The 20,886-nt window shown below is 43.8% G+C and overlaps 1 protein-coding gene across 6 annotated transcripts in view; it reads right to left on the reverse strand.

Moving 5' to 3' along the window:
* The window catches only part of LOC109896628 (synaptotagmin-1), a 219,590-nt gene that overhangs the window by 24,354 nt on the left and 174,350 nt on the right, over positions 1 to 20,886 (reverse strand). For 4 of the 6 annotated variants that reach the window (XM_031831605.1, XM_031831607.1, XM_031831608.1 and 1 more), the window contains 3 exons: positions 12,384 to 12,556; positions 9,110 to 9,235; positions 298 to 465 (listed from right to left, as the gene is read on the reverse strand). In XM_031831605.1, coding sequence (XP_031687465.1) covers positions 298 to 465; positions 9,110 to 9,235; positions 12,384 to 12,556 — 467 coding nt within the window. The remainder of the gene's footprint in view (positions 1 to 297; positions 466 to 9,109; positions 9,236 to 12,383; positions 12,557 to 20,886) is intronic. The other 2 variants (XM_031831610.1, XM_031831611.1) reach the window with 1 other exon arrangement.

Below are 20,886 nucleotides of genomic sequence, written 5' to 3' on the forward strand. Positions count from 1 at the left end.
ATGGTTTGTGTATTGTGTATTTGTCCTATTCCTTTAGAAATGTATATTGTTGCTATTTTGGAATACAAAGTTTACTACTTCTACTACTACTACAACAACTAATACTACTACTAGTACAACAACAGCAACTACTACTACTACTACTGCTACTACTACTGCTACGACTACTACTACTACTACTACTACTACTACTACTGCTACGACTACTACTACTAATACTACTGCTGCACAAGACAAGGTTTGAGAGTTGCATGGGTGTAGTATTGTCTAGTCTACTCTTATACCTTGAATAAGTACCTTGAATTGGAACTGCTCATTGAAGGTGGGGTTTAGGGTCTTCCGGTGGACCTTGGTCTCAAACTTCTTCTTCTTGTCAGGTAGCAGGTAGACCTTGACGTAGGGGTCCGAGGTGCCGCCCATGTCCATGGCTGGAAGGTCCGCTGCTTGGATGATCCCTACTATGAGCTGAGGAGAGGAAGGGTGGAGGGGAGACAACAGAGACTAGTCAGCACTACAGTCCTACCCATAGCAATACCAGACTACCCACAGCAATACCAGAGCCTTGATATGACTGTCATCCCACCACCATTCTAACAGAGCACCAAGCTTTGGTTCAATTGGAATAACCCCCGGTCTCATCACTGGTGCAAAAAACTAGGATGGAGAGACGCGACATGGCATGGGTTTAAAACGATCACCAGCAGAATTGAAGTCAAGAGCCTCTATAGTTTTGATTGAATTATGAGAAAGAGGCCCATCGGTAATCTCTTACAAAGGGACTCATCCATACCTTCTCATCTGTAACTCTTTACATTTCAAATCATGGAGGTAGGCCATAGGTGATATTAAAAGTCACACTCCTGTGAAAGCCATGATGGTTGAAGCCAAAGCACCACATCAGGCTGATAATTGATAACCATGCTGGGGGGCAGGGGAGGCTGATTGACCTGCCAGTCACAGCTGCTTCCTCCAAGGCCTATTGAGGCCTCCTAGTCAGTCAATCAACTTCCTGTCAGGCAGCCATCAACCGGCAATCTGGAGGGGGACCAGGGCACTCAACCATGGAGCTCTCCAGCAGTTGTCAGAGCCAGCCAGCCAGCATGGATTATTGGAGCGTGAGAAATGAGGCTACCCTCTGTCATCAAAACGCATGGATCGGTATAGCAACGAATGCTGGATCTCATCAGAATTTGTGACCCGTGTTTTCGCAGTTCAGATCAGTGCTAAAGCAAGGCTCAGGGGAGATGGTGATGGGACTCCAGCTGTAGGAAGAGCTCCCGAGTGGCGCAGTGGTCTAAGGCACTCAGTCTAGCACTCTACAGACCCTGGTTCGATTCCAAGTTGAATCACAACCGGCCATGATTGGGAGTCCCATAGGGCTGCGTGCAATTGGCCTGCGTTGGCTGGGGTAGGCTGTCATTGTAAATGAGAATTTGTTCTTAACTGACTTGCCTAGTTTAAAAAATGATGACTGTGTGATGACACAATACAGAGTCCGAAGCAAATACTCCATATACACAACATGGAAGGAACATAGATGGAACCCCCTCTGCCAATGGGGGTGATATTGTGCTAAAATGCACCCATGCTACTGCATAACATTCTCAAAACATTGTTATATTCTTGTTATATACACAAAAACATTATATTCTTGTTATATACACTGAGCAGAGGGGGTTCCATCTAGAAGCGTTTCAGGGAACAGAACAAAAACCCGGAAAATAATCACAGTTTTTGAGGAACAGAACCAGAACCGAGAACGAAAGTGATCTACTGTATACTGTTCCGGAACAGAACCATTATTTTAAAAGCATGGTAACCGGTTAATAACGTTATTTTACACTCCAGGAATTTTTACCAGTCCAACAAAAAATGCAACACAGTGCCCTCACTGTCATTCAGAAACGTATTCCAGTGCCTGCCAGAACATATTTTCCAGTGTGTGTGTAGGTTACAGTACATGTTCCTCCCTCCCTCTAAACCATGCATAGTCTACTGTAGCTACTGATGTTACAGGCGTGATTCAGAAATTAGGGAGAGAGATTTTTAATTAGAGAACAATGGACTTGCCTTTTCAGTGCTATTTAAGCATAGTTATCAAGTTTCACATTGGATTTATTAACTACAAAAAGGTAAGAAACGTTTTTATTATATCTCTGGTGCTGCTCTGCACACAGAAGCTTGTTAGCCAGCTAGCTTGTTAGATAGCTCTGGTCTAGCTCTCGAAAACTCTAGGCAGCATTATGTGTAATGTAATGGAACTGAGAGTCATGCTCAAGGGCTAGCTCTGGTCCAATGTTAGTTAAGTCAACTCTCTGAAGTTCAAAGTTCCTTCATAGAAGTCGCTCCTCCATAGGTATAATTCTGTGGGCCAAATTCAGATAATGCATGTCATAACAACAAGATATCCAGCACTTCATGCCCAGCACTCTCCACAGCCTACACTACACTAGTTTGTCCAATGCAAGGCTAGCATTGTACAGGAATGGATCCACTATACATTGGTGAAGTAATTTAATGTTGAGCTAAATGTGGATTTCAGAGGCACATTTAGATTTCAAAGGCACAAAAAGGAAAGATATCAAATGTTACTTTTTTTGGTTTGAACCGGTTCAGAACTTTATTTTGCTGGTTGGAAGCAATGGATTGGAACCAAATAAATTATAGTTCTGTTCAAAATGAAATTATTGGAAAATAACTGAGATTCCAACTCCTGAAACTGAGTGTACAAAACATTAGGAACACCTTTGTAATATTGAGTTGCACTCCCCTTTGCCCTCAGAACAGCCTCAATTTGTTGGGGCATGGACTCTACAAGGTGTCGAAAGCGTTCCACAGCGATGCTGGCCCATGTTGACTCCAATGCTTTCCACAGTTGTGTCAAGTTGGCTGGTAGTGGATCTCTACATCGAATAGCTTTTCCATCTCATCCCACAGATGCTCAAATGGACTGAGATGTGGTGACTGGGCAGGCCACTGCAGTCAGCAGAATTCACTGTCATGCCCGTGGATCCATTCCAATACAATGCTAGCTTGTGGCATTCTCCTGCAGAAAAATAATTATATTTGCAGATGGATACACTGATGCCATGAATGGATGCACCTGATGGGCAATGATGTTCAGATATCCTGCGGCATTCAAATGTTGCTCCACTTTTATCAAGGGGCCCAATATGTGCCATAAAAACACACCCCACACTATCACACCATCACCACCATCCTGCAATGTTGACAGGTGGCATGATGGATGCATGCACCCATACCCTAGTCCTCCCATATGCGTGAAACAGCAGGAACTGGGATTCATCAGACCAATGACTTTCAATGATTTTCCAATTCTCCAGTGTCCAGTGTTTTCATTCCTTAGCCCACTGCAACAGCAGTAAAGTCGTCGGCTGCCATACCATATTCGTGTCAAGGTACGATGAGTTTTGCATTCTTTTATTGGTCTTTGGGCACCAATGTTGCACTAGTCTGTCAGCTGACTAACTGTAGCCCGTCTGTTGCTCTGCACAATTCATGTCAGCCTCCTTTGTCCTCTTTCATCAAGGACCCGTTTTTGACCCATGGCCTGCTGTTGGCTGGATGTCCTATGGGTGGTGTACCATTCTTGATACACACGGGAAACTGTTGAGTGTGTAAAACCCAGCAGCATTGCAGTTCTGACACACTCAAACCAGTGCACCTAACACCTACTACCATACCCCATTCAAAGGCACTTACAGTGGGGCAAAAAAGTATTTAGTCAGCCACCAATTGTGCAAGTTCTCCCACTTAAAAAGATGAGAGAGGCCTGAAATTTATATCATAGGTACTTCAACTATGACAGACAAAATGAGAAAAAAATCCAGAAAATCACATTGTAGGATTTTTAATGAATGTATTTGCAAATTATGGTGGCCCATTCCTCCATGCAGATCTCCTCTTCACAGTGTGTGAAGACCTTGTGAAGACTTACAGAAAACGTTTGACCTCTGTCATTGCCAACAAAGGGTATATAACAAAGTATTGAGATAAACTTTTGTTATTGACCAAATACTTATTTTCCACCATAATTTGCAAATAAATTCATAAAACATCCTACAATGTGATTTTCTGGATTTTGTTTCTCATTTTGTCTGTCATAGTTGAAGTGTACCTATGATGAAAATTACAGGCCCCTCTCATCTTTTTAAGTGGGAGAACATGCACAATTGGTGGCTGACTAAATACTTTTTTGCCCCACTGTAAATCATTTGTCTTGCCCATTCACCCTAGGAATGGCACACATATACAATCCATGTCTCAATAGTCTCAAGGCTTAAAAATCCTTCTTTAACCTGTCTCCTCCCCTCCATCTATATGGATTGAAGTGAATTTAGCTGGAAACATCAATAAGGGATCATAACTTTCAGCTGGATACACCTGGTCAGTCTATGTCATGGAAAGAGCAGGTGTTCCTAATATGTTGTACACTCAGTGTAGTTTGAACATAAAGCTAAAGCAACCCAAAGAGAATGACTAAGATCCTGTACATGTATGTTCTTCAAAATGGATTAAATATATTTTTGTTCTCTCATCCATCTACACACAATACCCCATAATGACAAAGCGAAACATTTTTCTAGAAAAGTTAGCAAATGTATGACAATTAAATACAGAAATATGTAATTTACATAAGTATTCACACCCCTGAGGGAATACATGCTAGAATCACCTTCGTCAGTGTTTGCAGCTGTGAGTCACTCTAGGTACAGCTCTAAGAGCTTTACACACCTAGATTGTAAAAATCTTCAAGCTCTGTCAAATGAGTTATCGATCATTGCTAGACAGCCATTTTCAAGTCTTGCCATAGATTTTCAAGACAATTTAAGTCAAAACTGTAAATGGACCACTCAGAAACAATCAATGTCGTCTTGGTAAGCAACTCCAGTGTACATTTGGCCTTGTGTTTTTGGTTATTGTCCTGCTGAAAGATGAAGTTCTCCCAGTGTCTGTTGGAAAGCAGACTAGACCAGGTTTCCCCTCTAGGATTTTGCCTGTGCTTGGCTCTATTCCGTTTCTTTTCATCCTAAAAAACTCCCTGGTCCTCGACGATGACAAGCATACCCATAACATGATGCAGCCACCACCATGGTTGAATATATGAGGAGTGGTACTCAGTGATGTGTTGGATGATTTGCCCCAAACATAACACTATGTATTCAGGACATTAAGTTCATTTTTTTGCAGTTTTACGTTAGTGCCTTTTTGCAAACAGGATGCATGTTTTGGAATATTTTTTATTCTGTACAGGCTTCTTTCTTTTCACTCTGTCATTTAGGATAAATAATGTTGTTCATCTATCCTCAGTTTTGTCTTATCACAGCCATTAAACTCTGTAACTGGGGTGTCAATACTTTCTGAAGGCACTGCAAGTACAATTATCCTGCCCGTCACTTACCAAAGACCTCACTGTGATGATATTGTAGCTTTCAAAAAAAATTCTGCAGAGCTCAAAATGTTAACCAGCAGTCATCTCTATGCAAGTGTGTCGATTAAGCCTGACATGCTGTCCATTAGATTTCCCTACAGTTGTCCAGAGAGAAGCAGTGTCAGGTGTCCTGCTACACAGTGTCACACTGCATTTACTGTGAGCCTCCACCCACCTGGACTCATCTCCATCATCTCTAAGAGGATGATGGGACTGGAGTACTGTGACGAAGACCGTTTACTTACTAGGTTTTACCTATTACAAAACTCAAATCAGATGTTCTGCTGTGAAACCACCTCTATTGGTTAATACAACACGTACAGAACACATGTCCACAGTCAAGAGTTAAACAGTCAGATTCAGACTAGCTGAATATTTCATCATATTTGAATATTCTCAGAGGGACCAGTTGAGTCAAGTGTAGAAAGGGGCCAACAGCTACACTAAAGTGGATTATTAAAGGGTACTACTAAACTGGACAGTGGTATAAAGTACTTAAGTAAAAAATACTTTAAAGTACTACTTAAGTAGTTTTTTTGGGTATCTGTAATTTACTTTAATATTTATATTTTTGACAACTTTTACTCCACTACATTCCTAAAGAAAATAATGTACATTTTCCTCCCTACATTTTCTCTGACACCCAAAAGTAGTCGTTACATTTTGAATGCTTAACAGGACAGGAAAATGGTCCAATTCACACACTTATCAAGAGAACATCCCTGGTCACCCTACTGCCTCTGATCTGACAGACTTACGAAACACAAATGCTTCATTTGTAAATTATGTCTGAGTGCTGGAGTTTGCCTTTGACTATCCGTAAATTAAAAGAAACAAGAAATTGTGCCATTTAGATTGCCTAATAGAAGTATTTTAAATGATTTACACTTTTACTTTTGACACTTAAGTACTGTATATTTAAACCCAAATACTTTGGGACTTTCACTCAAGTAGAATTTTACTGGGTGACTTTCACTTTAACTTGAGTCAATTCCTATTAAAGTATCTTTACTTTTACTCAAGTATGACAATTGGGTACCTTTTCCACCACTGAAACTTGAAGGTACTACTAAACTGGATTATTACAAGGGTACTACTAAACTGGATTATTACAAGGGTACTACTAAACTGGATTATTAAAAGGGTACTACTAAACTGGATTATTAAAAGGGTACTATTCCAATCTGTGTTTGTGTTATATGATCCTCACGATACTGAACATCTGATCTGGCTTCTTTCACATTCCCCAGGTCTGTAAACCTGTGTGTGTGTTTAACGGAGGGGCAGCGTCCTGTCACAGAGAAGGGCCTGCTGGGTCATAACCCTTCCCTGTATGTGTGATATTGGCCGCTTACGGGAGGCTGGAGAACGGTGTGCACCTGCAATTGTGACTAAGCCCCGGGCAGCACATCCTGAATCAAGTTGTTTCCGATACTCCCTCCCTGGTCCCTCCCTACGGCTCCACATAGCCACACAAACACTGCACACTTCAAAGGAGAAAGCGAAAGCGAAAGGGGATGTGAAAGGAGCTGTCATATTCCTCCTGTCTTCTCTTGCTTTTTGCTGGAGCCTCTGAGAATGTATTCTCTTTCAGAGGTCAATGGTAGAAGTACGTTAGGAAAGACAGAGAAAGGTAATGGGGAAAAACTGTGGTTTTAATTATTTCTACCCAATATAAGGGAGACGGTAGACTCTCTTTTATAAATGCAGAGGGTCTCCTTTCGACCCATTAAAAGGGAAATTACTATGATGATGAAAGTGGGAAATAGCATATTATGTTTCCCATTCTGGCTCCTTTGTGGATCATTTGTGATGTAGCTGCTTTATACGGCCACCGTACTCTGGGTACCGAATCCTTTACTAACTTGTGCTCTCATTAAACCCCCACACCCCCATTCTAATAGAGGCCTGGGCCAGTAGCCATCACTGGTGCTTAACTAACAGAACCAGGCGGAGACATTTGACCATACTGGTCTTTCTCTTTCCTTCATTCAGAGAGAGGCCCTGCTCTACTGAGCTGAGAAGGGCAGATTACCTTTAAACAAAACACGAGTTTAGCCCTCCTGTCCCCCCTGCTCCTCCCCCTCCCCTCCAAAGTTCTCAGCAGAGGACAAGAGAACAACTAGTGGAACAATCACCTGAGCCAGCCACTCTTCCTCAGACTAGGGCAGTCTTTTCACCGTGATTGCTTCTACTCTGTGGACCTGATCTGAAGACACAGGAGCTGAGTGAGTAGGGGGCTCTGTGGCTCTCTGCTGTAGCTGTTGCTGAACTGAACTGAAAGTCCCTGGTTCACTGGCTTTGTCTCTCAGCCTCAGAGCTGGGTACAGTCAGTGAGCACCGGGCACAATGCTCCAGGTATCTGTCACACACACAGTGACAACTGCCATCCATTCATTATGGATCCATTATGGAATTATGGTGCTTATTATTAATGGACCACTGTAATCACAGTCTCACAGAACAGAACAGGCTGGTATGGTTTTACACTGCATGACAGCTCAGTAAACTACTGGGAATGGAGTAAGCTATATTGGACCCAATATATAAAATAAGTAATGTGACTAGTATTGAGTTAGTGCATTAGTCTTAAATGGTAATAAGGCTCTTTATCAGAATACATTTGACTGATATTATGATAATGACCATGACTATTATGGCCATAACAACTGAGTGCGTGAGGGATTATTGTGATTATTAATCCTCATGATTAGCATCATTACTGTCTGTTACCGTCACTATATTCGCTAAAGCATTTTCATTTTAGGACAAACAGAGTGCTTGAGGGTCTTTCAGGGGAAAGTTGTGATGCGTGTGGAGAATCTCTAATGTTCCGAACGTGTGGAAAATATAATATGGCGGTTCAGCAAACACTTTCACCCAAAGTGACAAAGCAATCCACAGAGAACTGCCAACATACTATCCATTCAGCTCATGTGGGAATTGAACCCACAACCCTGGTGTTGCTAGCACCATGCTCTAACCCAGTGAGCCAATTAAAACTCCTGGCCACGTGGACGAGACAGAGTGACAGATGTGTGTGAGTGGCTAATCTCAGGCTGTCCATCGGTTCTGTTAATGACAGGGAGTTAGCAGGGCCTCAGTGAAGGACAGCAGAGCTTCCTCTCCACGCTGCCCTCCACCCTCCTCTATGATCTGTCACACCACATCTGGAAGTTGGTCTGCTCCTCAAGTCGCTCTGCTTTTTGAAACCCAGACGGAGGGGAAAAAACAGAAGATGGATTCCATAGGGGACCGTGTTCCCGTCAAGGCTGAAAGAGGACACTTTTACAAAGAAAAATGGTAAACCCAGAAATACCGAAATCCCAAGACGGGATTGTTTGCGAGAGGAGGAGTGATTCATTTACAAACCAACCCAACCACCGTGATCCTCTGGTGAGGTGTCGTTGATAAGCTCTGGTTAGCATGCTGCAGTTATAGGCATTCATTATAAACAGTGGTTATACAACAATGAACAGTAGGAGTATGTTCTGCATTACCTGTGTAGGCAACATTTTCTCAGTGTTTTTTTAAATGGATTGATGAGTCAATGGGCCAACCACAGAGGAAGATGGGGTGACCATACTTACGAAGGAGAGATGTTTCGGACAACAACGACAACGACAGAGAGAGTGGATATCAGAGACGGACCCTTACCGTATTCTCGGTGAAATTGTAATCCAGGCTGAACTGTAATTTTCCAAGTTTCTCTTCCTCCTTGGGCTCGGGCTCTTTCTCTGTATCGGTCAGGCCTGTCTCAGCGTCATCCTCATCCTTCAAGGCCTGAAGGAGACACCCACCAACAGTCAGTGCCCTCCGTGTGCCGCCTGTGCCAGCCCCATAGACGTCTGTCGCCCTGCCCTGCCCCGGGCCTGCCAGCGGGTGTGCCAGCGGGCCCGTCTCCTGAAAAAAGCTGCCTCTCTTTCGGTGGATTATAATGGGGAGAGCAAGCACTAAAACACCACAGAGGTTAACACCAGGACATGCTCGTTGATGCGCTAGCCTCGGGCCGGGACCCCTGATGCGGTTCAATCAATTTGTGGGTGTTTTGGTCTGAGGGGGCAAGGGGGGAGAGAGATCAAATGATAGAGCCAAAAGATGAGAGTAATGGGCAGGCAGAGGAGGGAGGGAGGGAGGTAGGGAGGGAGGGGGAGGGAGAAAGGGAGGGAGGGAGGGAGGGAGGGAGGGAGGGAGGGAGGGAGGGAGGGAGGGAGGGAGGGAGGGAGGGGAGGGAGGGAGAAAAGGGGAGGGAGAGGGGAAGAGGGAGAGAGCGCTTCTGCAAACCACCAACGACAATTCCCTTGATGTTATTTCAAGAAGATCAGTCTGTGGTGCAAAACAAAATCAACAGGGAAATGTCAAGAGGTGGCGCGAGTGAAGAAGAAGAAGATGATGAAGAAGAAGAAGAGTGAGTTTTCCTTTGCTAGCCTGGTTCTGAAGGGATGCTGGTAGTGGTGGGGGAGAGGCGGGTTCGAGGCAGGGGGGCAGTCAGTTTGTTATTGATAAGCATGCGATTAAAGAGGCAAAAACTAGCTCTCAAGTACATTCAGTGTCAAAGTTGCCTTCTAAAGGTCGGACATTGTCAGACTGTCATTGTTGCATGCAGGACATTCTCAGTAAACAGAACAGTACTCTGGTTGTGACCCCCACATTCTCAGTTTACTTATCATTCACCCATCAGGAGACACAATCGCATTGTCAGAACCCTCAGCTGCATGTGTTACCCCCACGCCGATGGAAGCTATAAGCATCATGCCAGCAGTAGGTAGGTAGGTGTTGGTAAGAGATGTTGTCATGGTTGTCATGGTGATGGTCAGGTTGCTGGTGTGAAAGCATCAAGGCTGAACAACATTGGTTTGTTTGGAATTTGTATGGCCCATCTGAGTCCCCTCCTGGTGCAAGCAAACCTATAGTCAATTTTTTCCCTAAGCAAAACTCAAAAAAATGTAATTGTTTGTTCGTTATTGCTACTGTATGTCTAAACCTTACTACAGGTTTCAAAAGCAGTAACCTAGCATCTTTACCAGTCTACTTTAGCTCATAGGCACATCTTTGTTTTGAAATGCAAAGCAAAGATTGAAAAGGCCCCAGATGGAGAATCAGTGTGGTTCAACCTTGTTAAAGCGCGCCCAGGGCTTCTTTCATACATATATATGTGCATGTGCAAGACTACGCACATATATAGAGCAGATATACATGTACTGTATGCATAGTTACATATATTTGGTTCTACAGGAGTAAGTTGTTGTCAAGAGGCTATCAAAACATCAGAGCAGCAGGCTTAAGGAGGATCCAACAACAATTGGGAACCTACCGCCAGTGACAATCCCGCACAGTCATCAGACACAACACAGATAAGGAGGACATAGAAGGAAGAAACACACATTAAAACAACCACACACAGGAGTTAACACAAGAGTCTGGGCACACCAGGAGAAATGACCGCTCGGGAGCCCATGGCCCCACCTCTAGAATATCTAACCAATAGGTGTGTTGCATACGGAACCGATAGGGGTGTTGTACTGGCAGTGTGTAGCCTAATTGCTTTACGTGTAGTCGTAGCAGCTCCTAAATCAGCACAGGAAAAGTGGTCTATCCAAATAGAATTCATTCTAGATTGAAGTCATTGTAATTCTATGGGTGCATCTTACTAAAGCTTAAGATAAATCAGTGTTATTATAAAGCTTACCAACTGTCACTAGGAACAAGGACACAAGGCATAGGCCTCTACAAATCAAAGAATTGTAAGCATTTCAACAATAAGCTCTTTGGTATGAATCAGATGAAACTTGTGGAGCTCATTCCTTATCAGACTGTGTAACACCTCTGCATCTCTGGCCTCTGCGGCTATTCAATTCCCTACTACTACATCATCTCACAGGGCTTTGCCCTCTACCCCAATTCAATGTCCCTGATTGATGATGTGAGCGGCGTCGGCGTGGACAGACTGCAAATTAAACAGACTTTGACAGAGAGGGAGGGGGGGGGGGATTGAGAACCTTCGCTAATGCAATTAGTATTCTAACTGGGGTTAAAGAGTTGTGTGTTCCCTATTCTCTCTCTGTGTGCGTTGGAGAGGGAGGGCGGAATTAATTCACTCCCCTCGCTCGTAATTAGCTAATGTCATTTCTCTGGGTTGATACCACTGGCAATACAGCATACCGTACTCAGAGCTCCATTGTTCTTAACACATTAAAATATTGAGAGGAAAGAAAGAGAGATTGAATACTCTCTCTGAGGTGATTATAAACGGCAGGCTTCCTTAACAGTCCTGCAATCAGAGTGGATGGGGAGGAGTCATCGCAGACGCAACAATGTCAACACAAGTCGTGTGTCATGTGTGTCCACTGGTCTTCATGGGGAAGAGTTTGGCCTAAACCAGGGGCGGGGCAAACTACGGCACGCGGGCCCATTCAATTATTTTGGGTATAAAAAAAACACTCCAGGCCACACTTGAACCTTTAAAATGAGATAGAAAGTCTTTTTTTAAATTCTGTGCGGCCCTCCGTAGAATTTTGGCCCTCGAGCCAAAAAGATTTCCCACCCCTGGCCTAAACTATATGTATGTCTGATAAATTGTATAGTGAAATCACTTTGTTATGTGAAGATTATTATTCTGAAATATACTGTATATGCATTTATTTATAGGTTTCAATCATCAATGAATGTCAGGTGCCGGGTAAGTGTAATAAAAGTCAGTGATGTCATTTCTGGCTACAGTCAATCACAGATAATATGAAACTCGGAATGTATAAACATTTATAAAACTCTATTTTTTTTTTACCTTGAAGTAAAAGGTACGTTATATACAGTATATATAATAATGCAGTAGAAAATACAGAACAACTTGGCATTATCAAATACTACTGTTGACTAACAAACTATTAACTCTAATCAATAGCGTTCAATGGCAGTAGTACAAAGTCTTTACCTCGGTTTTCGCACCGTCGTTCACGTCCATCATGTTGATGGCATTCTTGCCCTTGTCTTTGCCCTTCTTCTTGTTCTTCTTCTTGAATATCCACTTCTTGCAGATGCAGAAGCAGCAGGAGAGGACCAGGACCACGGCCACGAAGGCGATGGAGACGATGGCCCAATTTGGCACTGGAGAGGGACACACAGGGACACAGGTTAGACGAGATGATGTCAAAGATGGGGGGCCATACCTGGATGAAGAAAACCGCAGCATTGCTCTCACTCTTCTTTTCTCTAACAACCAAAAGTGCCTCGTCCAGAATATGGCACCATTGTCTGTTTCAAACAAGGCCCGAGCTGACCAGAAATGCCTGGCCACCATCTCCCTGCATCTGACGAATGACTGATGGCGGGATGTCGAGACCACTTGTTGAAGAGAGCGGCTGGAGTGAATGAGGACATAGAGAAAGACATCAGGATGTGGGACGGCAGGTCGCCTAGAGGTTAAGAGCGTTGGGCCAGTAACCGTAAGGTCGCTGATTCGAATCCCGAGCCGACTATGTGAAAAATCTGCTGATGTGCCCTTGAGCACGGCACTTTATCTGATTTGATCCTGTAAGTCACTCTGGATAAGAGTGTCTGCTAAATGACTCAAATGTAAAGGTAATGTGCAGACGGAAGACTTGGATCAACAGTGGTGGGTGGCAGAGTCCCCGATCTGCAGTCGAGACATGGACTCCTAACGATTGCCTTCGAACAGAGACGTTTTAAGCGTCCCGACACTTCACTGAGCATCCTCGGCCAATTTAGTGGAAATAACAGAGGTTGGCATTTTCCACTTGCCATTTAAACAAAACATTTCTCTCTGACAACTGATACTTTCACACCAATCACAGGCACACGGGTCAGGGTGTAGAGGTAATTTGCAGGGCCTGTTGGAGAGCGAGTTACCAACTGTAGCGTGACCGTGTCGAGTCAGTGATTGCATGACCACTCATCATGTTGATGGGTTTTGACACTTCTCTCTCAAAAAGAGTTCCTATTCACACGTTTGTCTTAGATTCATCTCATACTAGCTAGTTTCTGAGAACTTTCTTTGAGAGCTTTTGTCAAGTCAATTTCTTAGTATTGCTCGTGGATGTGACCTACTCGGCAAAGGATACTAAAACAGCCATGGACCATTATGTTACTTTAATTGAGAATGTAATGACGTGTTTTTTTTCCTCCCAGGCCCTATTTTATATAAGGCTGAATGGACTAAACAGTCCAGCTGAACGCTCCAGCCAGGGCTGTCACAGGCAGACAGGGAGCCGCTCAGCTCCACAGCACAGTGATCACTCTAACAGCCTGCTGACAAACAGAGACGCCCATCTAAACAACAGGAGTCAGGCAGTTCTCCCCGACAGAACACACACACACAGCCACCAGCTATGCACGGCACAAAAGTGGGTTGTTAAATGTATCAGAGGAATGGTAGAGTGGCCAGACGTGCTGTAAATAATGAGGACAGAAACACAGTGTCAGACTGCTCCGTTCTGGAGGGATAATTACGGCTTCTGCTCACAAAACACCAAACACCTTGCAACCCACACCCCCTTTCAACAGAGAGGACCACCAACAGCCCCATCAGCAAACAAAATATGTTTTTGTCAATATTTACCATGCACAAGATGGAGACCATATGGTAGATTCAGGCTGGTTTGATTTACTTCACCAACGAAGGATCTGATAATTAAACAGTTTTCCCACCTGTATAAATTCAAGCAAGCTATACTGAACAAAAATATTAACACAACATGTAAAGTGTTGTTCCAGTGTTTCATGAGTTGAAATAAAAGATCCCAGAAATTTTCAATACGCACAAAAGCATATTTGTTTACATCCCTGTTAGTGAGCATTCTCCTTTGCCAAGATAATCTTTCCACCTGACAGGTGTGGCATATCAAGAAGCTGATTAAACAGCATGATCATTACACAGGTGCACCTTGTGCTGGGGACAATAAAAAGCCACTCTAAAATGTGCAGTTTTGTCAAACAAGTTTTGAGGGAGCGTGCAATTGGCATGCTGACTGTAGGAATGTCCACAAGAGCTGTTGCCAGATAATTGAATGTTCATTTCCCTACCATAAGTCACCTCCAACATCATTTTTGAGAATTTGGCAGTATGTCCAACTGGCCTCACAACCGCAGACCATGTGTAACCACGCCAGCTCAGGACCTCCACATCTGGCTTCTTCAACTGGGGGATCATCTGAGACCAGCCACCCAGACAGCTGATGAAACCGAGGAGTATTTCTGTCTGTAATAATGCCTTTTTGTGTGAAAAACTCATTCTAATTGGCTGGGTCTAGCTCCCCAGTGGGTGGGCCTGGCTCCCAAGTGGGTGGGCCTATGCCCTCTCAGGTCCACCCATGGCTGTGCCCCTGCCCAGTCATGTGATATCCATAGATTAGGGCCTAATTTATTTATTTCAATTGACTGATTTCCTTCTATGAACTGTAACTTAGTAAAATCGGCTGAAATTGTTGCATGTTGTATTTATATTTTTGTTCAGTATAATTACAGAATAATTACAACCATAGTAAAGATGACATGGTACATTTCCTCTCTGTACACTACTCAGAAACCTGTTGTGGTACTCCTAACTCTATTCGTATGGAACACTGGGAGCCAATTGGCTTCATTGTAAATCCAATGTTTGTCACCTTTCAGTGCTACTTTGAAGACTCTATATCTGCGGGCCACTAGAAAGAACCATCACAGGAGAAATATATGACGGTCTATTCTCCCTGGGGCTTTGGCTTGCCAGCACTTCACTGAATTTCCCTCACCGCCTCGCTGTCAGAGAGGAGGGAGGGGGAGAGAACAAAATCGATAAGCACTCTCCTTTAAGGAAAAACATTGAGTGATGCTCTAAAATAACTTTGGGATCTACAGCCTTGGCCTTACCACAGTGGTGTGCTAATGGCAGTGACAATCTCCCCCGACCCACGCCATTTGAATTCGCTGTGGTCTCTTTCGAAAAACAGGGTTTGTTGTTGCTCACAAAGTTGTTGAACGGTAAACAAGAAAACATTTGAAAAATATGAAATATTGTTTTGAAATTTGCTTGTTATAATTGTTTTAGCGGTAAAACTATGTCACTTTGCGTTAGTATCGTAATTATCAATACATAATATAACACCTCGCTATCCATCAATGACTCCATTTACTCTTGCATCCTCGGTTGACCCTAAAGTCCCAGGTTTAGGGCTGAGTTAAAACCTCTCCTCTGCTCCTTGGCCAAAGCAGGGGCAGCGGTCTGAGACTGATACCTTTGGGATACCACCACATGTTCCAGTGTTTGACCCGTCATTTTTTTCCACACAGCCTGGCAGACTATCTTTTAATGGAAGTGTCGGAGATATGGCAGGATGCTATTTCAGGCCTGAAAGCTGGGATGGTAAGTCACATTCCCACTGAAGGAAAGCTGTAACACTTTTTTTCAAATGGGAGGTCTGATAAAAATGATTTCTAATATCAATGACACAGCAGGAGTGTAAATAAATGAACTGATATAACAGTGGAATTTGGCATTATTTTGATGAAGCAGACTGCACTGCAATTGGATTCCGTTGTGCATCATGAAATATAATGTTTTTAAATGGTACTGTGGTTATTTACAATGTTTTGACATCAGCGGTACGTGACCGTTATAATGCACAGCCAACTGCTGTGAAACTCAATGCAATAACCCAGGCCTTGCTTGTATACTTTATTCTGCATGTATCTAATACTGCAAGACACTTTTGTGTTGCTTAATTAAAATAACCTTAGTCCCCGAAAGCAATAAAAAGCATTCCCTAATTAACTACATGGTGCGTCTATTCTCCCTTGAGACCGCGACGCCAGCGGGTGCACCGCACTTCAACTTTAAGCAGTAGTTATCCCTCGTTCCGCCACACACAACGGCTCTGGATGATGGAGTGCGTGTTCAGTGTTCACAGCTCCCGAGAAGAGGCGCAAATCACATTTCTGCCGCCGTAGTCAAAAGCCATCCAGCGAGCGGCAGCCAATACGCCACACAATGAGACACCTCCTTGGCTTTCAGCTGTGAATATCAACGGCCAACTGATAAGTCTCCCATCTTTTCTCCTCCGGATGCCTTCAAGGACACAGCAGGGCCTTTTGGCTCATTCGCTCCGAACCAGGAGGCTCCAGCTGCATTTGTCTGGCGCTCCGAGTCCCCAGCTTTCTTATCAAACTCATGTTTTTTTTCTTCCAGACAGAATTGATCTGATAACCGGCTGGAATGGGGACCATTGAAATATGACAGCTGAGTTATCAGACAGGGTTTTTTAACAAAACCTTGCAGACTGCCAAGGGCTATGGAACTCTTAACACATGGAACAATGCAAACAGGATGAGGGACTCATCAGACACACTCTGGAATGAAGAAGAAAAGGTTACAGTAACTGAAAGGTATTTTACTGAACTTCATCTGTAAGAGATTATTGGCTCTATTTAACAACAGCTTATTTTAAAGGAATCGGTCATGGCTTTAATTAAATAGCAGAAAACAAATAATTCAGTGGACATTCATTCCGGTTATAGAATATGGGGATATTGTCTATATCGGTGGTTCCCAAACTTTTTATAGTCCTGTACCCCTTCAAACATTCAACCTCCAGCTGTGTACCCCTTCTAGCACCAGGGTCAGCGCACTCTCAAATGTTGTTTTTTGCCATCATTGTAAGCCTGCCACACACATACTATACGATACATTTATTAAACCTAAGAGTGTGAGTGGGAAGTGACAAAGAGCTCTTATAGGGCTAGAGCACAAATAATAATATAATAATAATCAATATTTTTGCTCTTTATTTAGCCATCTTACATATAAAACTTTATATGTTCATTGAAAATTGTGAATAACTCACCACAGGTTAATGAGAAGGGTGTGCATAACTCACCACAGGTTAATGAGAAGGGTGTGCATAACTCACCACAGGTTAATGAGAAGGGTGTGAATAACTCACCACAGGTTAATGAAAAGGGTGTGAATAACTCACCACAGGTTAATGAGAAGGGTGTGCATAACTCACCACAGGTTAATGAGAAGGGTGTGAATAACTCACCACAGGTTAATGAGAAGGGTGTGAATAACTCACCACAGGTTAATGAGAAGGGTGTGCATAACTCACCACAGGTTAATGAGAAGGGTGTTAATAACTCACCACAGGTTAATGAGAAGGGTGTGCATAACTCACCACAGGTTAATGAGAAGGGTGTGCATAACTCACCACAGGTTAATGAGAAGGGTGTGAATAACTCACCACAGGTTAATGAGAAGGGTGTGCATAACTCACCACAGGTTAATGAGAAGGGTGTGCATAACTCACCACAGGTTAATGAGAAGGGTGTTAATAACTCACCACAGGTTAATGAGAAGGGTGTTAATAACTCACCACAGGTTAATGAGAAGGGTGTTAATAACTCACCACAAGTTAATGAGAAGGGTGTGCATAACTCACCACAGGTTAATGAGAAGGGTGTTAATAACTCACCACAGGTTAATGAGAAGGGTGTGAATAACTCACCACAGGTTAATGGGAAGGGTGTGAATAACTCACCACAGGTTAATGAGAAGGGTGTGAATTACTCACCACAGGTTAATGAGAAGGGTGTGAATAACTCACCACAGGTTAATGAGAAGGGTGTGAATAACTCACCACAGGTTAATGAGAAGGGTGTGCATAACTCACCACAGGTTAATGAGAAGGGTGTGCATAACTCACCACAGGTTAATGAGAAGGGTGTGCATAACTCACCACAGGTTAATGAGAAGGGTGTGCATAACTCACCACAGGTTAATGAGAAGGGTGTGCATAACTCACCACAGGTTAATGAGAAGGGTGTGAATAACTCACCACAGGTTAATGAGAAGGGTGTGCATAACTCACCACAGGTTAATGAGAAGGGTGTGCATAACTCACCACAGGTTAATGAGAAGGGTGTGCATAACTCACCACAGGTTAATGAGAAGGGTGTGAATAACTCACCACAGGTTAATGAGAAGGGTGTGAATAACTCACCACAGGTTAATGAGAAGGGTGTGCTTGAAAGGATGCACATAACCTTGCAATGTTGGGTTGTATTGGAGAGAGTCTCAGTCTTAAATCATTTTCCACACACAGTCTGTGCCTGTATTTCGTTTTCATGCTAGTGAGGGCCGAGAATCCACTCTCACACAGGTACGTGATTGCAAAGGGCATCAGTGTCTTAACAGTGCGATTTGCCAAGGCAGGATACTCTGAGGCAGGGCATGAAAAGGATAACGAATCCAGTTCATACAATGATGGAAATATCTGTGTGTTGTCCTTGTTAATGCAGACAGAGAAGAGCTCTAACTTCTTAGCCTCAATTTTGTCCTTGAATATAGTTGGGGAGAGTCCCTGTAATCTTAGATTCAGATCATTCAGGCAAGATAAAACATCACCCTGATAGGCCAGTCGTGTGAGAAACTCATGATCATGCAAGCGGTCAGACAAGTGGTCAGTAAAAAAAAATTATGTAAAGTAAATATTATGGTCTGTAAAGAAAACTTTAAGCCCGTGTTTCAATTTTTAAAAATGTGTCAATACTTTGCCCCTTGATAACCAGCGCACTTCTGTATGTTGTAAAAGCGTTACATGGTCGCTGCCCATATCATTGCATTGTGCAGAAAATACATGAGAGTTCAGGGGCCTTGCTTTAACAAAGTTAACCATTTTCACTGTAGTGACCAAAACGTCTTTCAAGCTGTCAGGAATTCCTTTGGCAGCAAGAGCCTCTCGGTGGATGCTGCAGTGTACCCAAGTGGCGTCGGGAGCAACTGCTTGCACGCGCATTACCACTCCACTATGTCTCCCTGTCATGGCTTTTGCGCCAACAGTACAGATACCAACACATCTTGACCACCAACGTGCATTTGATGTCACAAAGCTGTCCAGTACTTTAAAATGTTCCTCTCCTGTTGTCCTGGTTTCCAGAGGTTTGCAGAAGAGGATGTCTTCCTTAATTGACCCCCCATAAACTTGACAGACATATACCAGGAGCTGTGCCAGGTGCGCCACGTCTGTTGACTCATCCAGCTGTAACACATAGAATTCCCTGGCTTGTATGTGAAGCAGTAATTGTTTCAAAACATTTCCTGCCATCCCAGCTATCACAGTGGATCTGGGCCGATTCCGGCTGAGAGTCGGGCACTTGGCTGAGAGTCAGACTCGGCTGACATAATGTGGCCCGAGTCTGTGCCGCCTTCGGCAGTATTACTTATGGCTAGGATGTGGGGATTGAGCTCGGTCCAATTCCGGTGTGAGTTATCTAGCCCAAATGTATTACTTGGGGCTTGGGCCAATTGGGGCTACTCTCTGGCAGATGATTACACATTTTATTAGTCACATGAGCTGAATACAAAACGTGCAGACCTTACAGTGAAATGCTTACTTACGAGACCCTAATCAACAATGCAGTTTGAAAAAAACATCTAAATACGAATAAGATTAGGAAATAAAAGTAACAGGTAATTAAAGAGCAGAAGTAAAATAATATTAGCGAGACTATATACAGGGGGTACCGGTACAGAGTCAATGTGCGGGGACAAGGGTTAGTCGAGGTAATTGAGGTAGTATGTACATGTAGGTAGAGTTATTAAAGTGACTATGCAAAGATAACAACAGAGAGTAGCAGCGGTGTAAAAGAGGGGGGGGGGCAATGCAAATAGTCTGGGTAGCCATTTGATTAGATGTTCAGGAGTCTTATGGCTTTGGGGTAGAAGCTGTTAGAAGCCTCTTGGACCTAGACTTGGCGGTCCGGTACCGCTTGCCGTGGGGTAGCAGAGAGAACCTTCTATGACTAGGGTGGCTGGAGTCTTTGACAATTTTTAGGGCCTTCCTCTGACACCGCCTGGTATAAAGGTCCTGGATTGCAGGAAGCTTGGCCCCAGTGATGTACTGGGCCTTATGCACTACCCTCTGTTGTGCCTTGCGGTTCGAGGCCGAGCAGTTTCCATACCGGGCAGTGTTGCAACCAGTCAAGATGCTCTCGATGGTGCAGCTGTAGAACCTTTTGAGGATCTGAGAACCCATGACAAATCTTTTCAGTCTCCTGAGGGAAATAGGTTTTGTCGTGCCCTCTTCATGACTGTCTTGGTGTGCTTGGACCATGTTCGTTTGTTGGTGATGTGGACGCCAAGGAACTTGAAGCTCTCAACCTGCTCCACTACAGCCCCATCGATGAGAATGGGGGCGTGCTCGGCCCTCTTTTTCCTGTGGTCCACAATCATCTCTCTCGTCTTGATCACGTTGAGGGAGAGGTTGTTGTCCTGGCACCACACGGCCAGGCCTCTGACCTCCTCCCTACAGGCTGTCTCGTCATTGTCGGTGATCAGGCTTACCACTGTTGTGTCATCGGCAAACTTAATGATAGTGTTGGAGTCGTGCCTGGCCGTGCATTCATGAGTGAACATGGAGTACAGGAGGGGACTGAGCATGCACCCC

Source organism: Oncorhynchus kisutch, linkage group LG9 (assembly GCF_002021735.2).
Source record: "Oncorhynchus kisutch isolate 150728-3 linkage group LG9, Okis_V2, whole genome shotgun sequence".
NCBI lineage: Eukaryota > Metazoa > Chordata > Actinopteri > Salmoniformes > Salmonidae > Oncorhynchus > Oncorhynchus kisutch.